This window comes from Hipposideros armiger, unplaced genomic scaffold (assembly GCF_001890085.2).
Source record: "Hipposideros armiger isolate ML-2016 unplaced genomic scaffold, ASM189008v1 scaffold_146, whole genome shotgun sequence".
Classification (NCBI taxonomy): domain Eukaryota; kingdom Metazoa; phylum Chordata; class Mammalia; order Chiroptera; family Hipposideridae; genus Hipposideros; species Hipposideros armiger.
In genome coordinates, this window is record NW_017731496.1 from 687,137 (window position 1) to 694,352 (window position 7,216).

General features: G+C 36.9%; 1 protein-coding gene across 1 annotated transcript in view; it reads right to left on the reverse strand.

Annotated features, from left to right (window-relative positions):
• Positions 1–1,925: 1,925 nt before the first annotated feature.
• Positions 1,926–7,216, reverse strand: part of LOC109387045 (uncharacterized) — a 63,250-nt gene continuing 57,959 nt past the window's right edge. Inside the window, exon 4 of the mRNA XM_019650732.1 lies at positions 1,926–7,165. Coding sequence (XP_019506277.1) covers positions 6,696–7,165 — 470 coding nt within the window. The 3' untranslated portion in view covers positions 1,926–6,695. The remainder of the gene's footprint in view (positions 7,166–7,216) is intronic.

Below are 7,216 nucleotides of genomic sequence, written 5' to 3' on the forward strand. Positions count from 1 at the left end.
CTAATTCATAATGAAGATATGCTCCATATCCTATGGAGATAGTGCTCAAAAGTATATTTCGGAATGAATAAACACTTAAGTAAACTTACCTATAGCTAAAACTTCCCTGAATCCATTGTCATTCTATGCTTTGGACAGTGTATTTCCATGAACTTTGCAATGAGTAAGTGGCTAGACTAGCATAATTTAGTTTATTATTTAAAATTGTTTTGGCCTTTGAAGTTTTTATTTTGATGTGATTTGCTAATAGCCAGCTTTTACAGTTTTACTTTAAATAATCATTCTATAGGTACTTTGAGGTTCTTAGAAGATATTAAATAAGCTGATAGTACAATTATCATTTAGCTATTGGGTTGTCGGAAAAGTCAGGATGCATTTTTGCAACGAAAAACAGAAAAAACACATGATTTTTCTGACAACCCAATATATTACTCCAAACATGTCACAAAATAGGTATTACTTGTTAATAGAAGGTAGTGAAACAATTCTATTTTGTATTTTTAAGGTGAAAAATCACTCATTATATTATTTCACTATAATCATTAAAATTTATCCCTTGTTTCATATTGTCAAAGTGCATATAAATTTGATGTAAGGTCAATCTACTTATTTGCGTCAACTTCGTATTTTAAAAATGTGCCTAAATAGAGGCTAATTTCAGCTTTAAAAAAATGCAATTATTAACAAATAGTTCACTGTTATATCTGGCCATGTCATATCATGGCCCTAAGGTCCTGTTTTCTATGGTTTTCCACCTTAGGTTATATACGGAGACATTTCCACTTGTATATTTCTACTTGAATTTCCTCTGCTTAATGGTTGACAAGCTTATCATTGCTTTGCTCTGATCCATGTTTCACTACCTGTAGTAGAAAGGAAATCAGTGTCTAACTATACATTTTACTTATTCAGTTTTTAACATCTGGTTTTATTCTCTCTTATGCCAAATATTCTTCCTCTGGGCTGTCTATAATTTAAACAGAAGTATGTTTTTACAGTTTGCTTCTTGCTAGGTGATTTTGACAGTTAAAATTGTCGCCTTATCTACATTTGATACATTGGTAGCCTTTCTATACTTTTACTTGGCTTTTTTGTAAACTAAACTCAGAGAACAGCTGCCACAACAGTCAAACTCAAAACAGGAAGTCATGTGGTCTTCCTTTGTACTCCTACCTTTCAGGACTGACTTGGCTCCCTCTGGTGGTTAATAGTATCATTTCTTTCTTAATTCAATAGGCTATTTATTATTGTACTGGTGAAACATTTGGGAATAAGCTTTGGTTCAGTAATTGACTTAGAGATTCTTATTACAGTTCCCTAGAAAATTTTGTGTTTAGCTAAGGTTTTAACCAAACTAGGTTTTAAATATCTATAGTTGAAAAGGAGCTGGCATCATGTCTGAAAAAACTTTCATGCTCTTAGACTTGCCAACATTACAATATTGAAATCTATACTGAAATAAAGTGAAACAGTAAATAATGAAATTTAAATAAGTTTAAATTTTATTACAACTTTTCAGCATAACATAATCCCCATTTTATTTTCTGTTTGGTATTTTTCATCCCACTATACAGTATATTGCTTCCCTTTCAAATTCTATCCACAATTTTCTCCTTTTTCAATTTCCCCCTTTTAAATTCTGTACACAATTTAAGTATATTTAAATATACAGAATGAGTTGGATGGCAAGTGAAAGTTAATTACTTAAGAAATGATTATTTACTTTGGCTAGAGGAAAAAACCTTATTAAAAATTTGTTATTTTTTGGAAGGAGGAAAAGTTTCTATCCTTTTCAGGGTACACATTGTTCTAATGATAATTACTCTGTGAAGGTAACAGTTTGCTTTGTACTCCTATGACTAGTTAATAAACACCTGTTTTAAGATTGAAAGGAATGTGGGAAGAAATAGACAGAAACAAACATATCTTTTGCCTTACATTTATTATTTTGCTGTACTGGGCATTTGAGATTTGATGTGCTATAAAATAGTCATAGATCTAAACACACCAAATTTAGCTCCATTAGGACAATAATTACTTCTCACAACTTCAACCATATTTGACATTTCTGCAGTTTACCTACCCTTTACCTTAAGATCATCTTTCTGAAACCAATTATCAAATCTCTTAGTGCGTCTAAAATTCCTCACTACTGCATAGGCAATCAGAACTTTCTAGAATTCTTTTTTTTATTTTCTAAAGGAGGAAATAAAGGAAAACCTGAAATGTAGATTAAAAGAAATACAAAAACAACCAAAACACCACCATTTTACTTCGACTTATACCCCACAGTAAGAAATATTTATTACAAGGTAATCTAACACATGCACACACACAAGTGAATGTTTATTTTTAAATACAGACTTTACTATTTCTGATGTACTTTTAGATTTTCTTTTCTATATTTTAAATAAAAAAATATTAGTCATAACCCACTAAATTTATTTCATGACCCATAATTGTTCGTACATTAATTACCCAGTTTTAAAACACTGGCCTAGAGGAAATGCTTTGACATGAGTATCACAAGCACTCCCTTCATACCTATTTTATATGTTAAGTTTATGGATTCTGTTTTCTTCCTTTATAGATAAAAATCACTTTTAAATCAATGTTGCTCCAGATTTAGTATTAAAATACATGTATAGTTTAATTTTCTGGTTTACATTCAGCTTATGTGTTAGGTTCCATTAAGATTAGGCTTTCAGGAAGATTTAATGACTGAATAATTTTATATTGAAATTATATTTCAGAAATGCATTTCTTGAGGGCCCTACCCTATGCAATGCATAATGAAGCCTGTAATATAACACATAACTGGTTGCTTTGATTTAGGGACATAAGGCATAAATAATGCAAAAATGTAAACAACAATATAGGAAAGTCATAGGATTATAAATGGAAGGCATGAATAATAAAATCTATGAATTTATAAGTGAGAAGGATTAATAAAAGGACAAAGCTTGTTCTTGAAGGACAAGAAAGTCATCTAGGTATAAAAAACATTCATTTCTATCATCTTAATAAAAATGGATAAACTATGTTGAATAACCTTATAAATACTATCACAGATTTGATTACAGTACTTAAAAAAATTCAAGTAGAAACTTATTTACAGGCTGTTAAATTGTTTGATATTTTTGTAGTTCACTCTCAAATCAACATCTGTAACTCTTCATCAAAGTTTCTCAAGACAAAAATCATCCTAAAAGTAACTTAATTATCCTAAATATGAAATAATTTTGGTAGATTTTTAAATAATCTACAAAACATACACTACATGTCCTTTACTTTTTTTTTTTTTTACTATATTTCAAAGATTTGTTCCTGTAAGAGTTAATTTTATCACTAACAAAGGATATAACTGGTAGACATAAAATAGAAGAAAATGATTTTCTACAATTTTTCATTTCTGTCATTTTTATGGCAAATTGTATTGATCTTGAAGATAAATATTATCAACAAAAGTAACTCATAATTTGTCAATTGTACCAATTCCTGCTGATACCATTCAACAGTTAATACTTAAAATCCTTTTTCAAATATTTTAAATCTTCTGCAATTTCTTGATCAAGAATACACATGGGAATATCCAGGAATAGCCTTGGCAAATAAAATGGGTAGTGCAACTCGGTACTTAAAGCAAGGGGGGAATATTGGGTCAGATTAAAGTTTATTGGGCTTTCCTACAAATTAAGAATTGGCAAATCAAGGATAGAAGGCCACCATAAATCAACTGATTTCAGACATAAAGATTTTAAAATTTAAGAGCAAAATAAATGGATGTTGAAGAAAATAATTATTAAGCAACCCTCATCCTCCCCCGCCCCCCCAAAAAAATCAAGAAGTAAGACAACGAAATCCAGAAAACACTAAGACTAAATTAACAAGATTTTACACAAGATCTCAACTTGGACACTAAATTTAGGCAAGCAAAATACTAACTGATTTAATAGAGAAATAGTCTGATATGCATTGAAACAATTTATTCAATTCTCTGATCTGGAAAAAAAAATTGGTGTAAACTATATACAAGTTAAAACCCTTAAAGGCAGAGACCTTGTCTATTTTCATTCATTAATGTATAGGAGGTGCCTATCATAAAGCTGAGGAGCACCTAAAGAGTCCTTAATAAGTAAATGAGTGAAGAAACTGAAAAATAAAATATCTAAAATTTTAAATTAAATGCTACAATATCAAGACTTTTGCTACCTGGACATGCAAAATTATTAGTTTACCAGTAACATTTAAAAAAGTATATAGGAAGATAATTGTGCTTCCTTAAGCAAACTGAAATATTAGTATTTTGGAACTGAAAAACATATTCCAAGCAATCTGTATTAATACTTAAAGCTGTTCTTAAAGGTTAATGGGTAAGCTTATAATTAACAGACTGTTGGATTTACTAAACAATGTCCAATTAATTGTACTAATGGCTACAAAAAAAAAAACTATTCAGACTATCTTAAAGAAAATTTCCACAAATGAAATACAGTTATTTGTAATATCACAGCCAAAGGCACTTATTGCAGTTTCTAGTTTACTGGTATACTTACTTATTTTAATTTAAAAGGTCTATTTTTCCAGCCACTAGGAAATAAAAATTCTCAATTTGTTCCATCGTTTTCAAAAATTATTGTCAATTTATGTATTGGTATACCTAGTGCTAAAGAAAGTGTAAATAAAGAGCATACTAAAAGGTAAATTAAAATATCCACAGTAAGCCTGACCTCAGCTTTCACTCAACCTTTTCTTAAGAAGGAAACCGTAAAAATAAATCTCACTAGCATTTGCTTTGCTTGACAGTGTAATTGAGTAGTAACCAAAGTAGCCATATGTGGTCCTTCATATAAAGCCTCTAAAACACGCACCTTTTCAATCACTGTGCCTGGCACATTTTGTGCCCAATAAATACTTCCTGAATGAACTTTTCAAGTAGTGCTTACATTTGGGCTATGCCAAATTCTCAAAGATTTTAATTTAGTGACAATAGCATGTATTTTGCAAGAAAGAGGGCAGATAGGATGGACAACCGAGTTGGTGATTCAGGAAGAGAGCAAAGTTAATTGGCTTAGTATGAATATGACCATGTGATCTACTAATCAACTGTTCTCAAGCAAGCTCCTTTAGAAAAACCTAAAAAAACCAAAACAATTACCACTAGTTTGTGGGCTTCTGGTGTTGTGGAGGGCTTTCAAATGTCTGTAAGTAGTGCCTTTTTCTAGAACTCTGTAATACACTTGCATTTTTTTCCTTAGATTTTTTTTTTCCAGTTTACACAAATCTTTCATAAAGTTCTTTGTAGCATATAAGTATACACGTATATATTAAGGAATAGAGTTCAGAAATTGGTGTGTGTGTTGGGTGGGGGTGGGGGGGGCCCTTATAATCATTCATTCATTAACCAAATATTAAGCATCAACTGGGTGTCAGACATATTTTTTCCACGAAACACTAGTGTTGAAAAATATAAAACCTGTTGCTCTCGTGGAGCTTACATTCTACTGGGGGAAAAACAGATAAAAGAACCATGTAAGGCATACAGAAGGCCTGAAGGGCAAAATGGGACAGGGAGACTGGGAGACGGGGAACTTGCAAAGAATGGCTACGGAAGCCACGAGGTGACATTTGAGCAAAATCCTGAACGTGTGGGAGCAAGCCCTATGGAGCCTGGCAGGGGGACTAGCAAAAGCAGGGGTCCTGCTTGCAAGGATACCAGGGCAGCTTCCCCCCAGCCCAGCCCACGCCCGGCCTTCAGCCGCCGGCAAGGCTTTGGCTTTTACTCTGAGCTAGATGCCAAGCCATCGCAGGGTCTCTAGAGTAAGGGAGTAACTGGATCTGGTTTAGTACCTCGAGTGATTTTTGAGGCAAAAGGAAGAGCCTCGTAGGCAAAAATTCCCATTTACTTTTAGCATATCGATACATATACAAACCACATAAACAATACAATTAACGTATAATTTAACTAAATTTATGAAACTATAACACAAATACAGTTCCGTCCGAGTCAAATTCGCTTACCTAGTGCACTTTACCTGGAGAATAGCCCCCTTTTAATTGACACAAGTAAACATAGAGAACCGTGGAACGATCAAGTTATTTCACGTGTTACAATGAGAGACTACAAGCAGCATGGAACTCGACACATAATCACAGAGGAACTCCAGCCTGGTCCAGGACCTGTTTCAAATGCAAAGAGGAAAGCGATGTGTGATGTCGGCTGGCCCCAGGCCCACCCGTCGCCCGCAGTCCGCCGGTGGCCGGGGTCTGCGCGGGGGGCTCTCCCGCACGCTCCGCTCCACACACACCTATTGGGGGGCACGGAGCAGCGAGCGCCGGGCCCGCCGCGGGCCAGCTCCCGCTCCAACAGCGTCGCCTACAGGTCTTTATCCCGACAGTTAGGGAAGAACCAAAACCACCGCCAACAAAAAGCAAGACCAGAAAAGACCAAATATTTCCAGGAATAAATGCATCACAAAAAACGATTCCAATTCAATCCATCTGAGAAGCTTCTTCACCTCCAAGGTTTGCGTTCTTACTCCACAGAAATAATGCAGACACGGGCGTCAAGTCCGGCCTCTCAAAAGGAGAGGTGTACGATACGATACATCCATCCACCAGGCTGCCGGGACACCATTTAAAAAATGCACCGTCGCCGTCGAATCGCCGGCGTCCTCTATGTGGCCGCCCGGAGCTCAGCCCCCTAAGGTTAATGACGACCAGCTGGGGCAGCGAGCGCGGCCAGCGAGCGGGTCCGGCCCGGAGGACCCCCCCACGCACACGACCACCACCAAAGCCGGGCCCCGTTCCGGTCGGCCTCCAGGAAAATAAAGACCGGAGAGCGCTGGCTCGGCCGCGCCTCCGCGAAAACACCGCTCCTCAGGATCGACAATCAAAGGCAACATCCACAGCCGCCCTGAGGAGGAGAAGGGCGCCGGGGAGAGCCGCCGCCGCCGCCGCCTCGCTGTCGGCCCCAGCGGGACCCCGGGTGCCGAGCGGAGCTGCGCGGTGCGGCTCGGCCGAGGACGCGAGCCTAAGTGGCGGCGGCAGCGACGGCGGCGGCGGCGGTGGCGGAAGTGGAGTGGGGAAGAGGGGGTGGTTGTTAGTGTTTGGCGCCGGCGGAGGGAGTCATTCCTGCAGCTGCACTTCCGGTCGGCATTTTGTTCTGAGAGGGAGAGACGGAACGAGAGAGAGACACACACAGGACTCCTTCCCC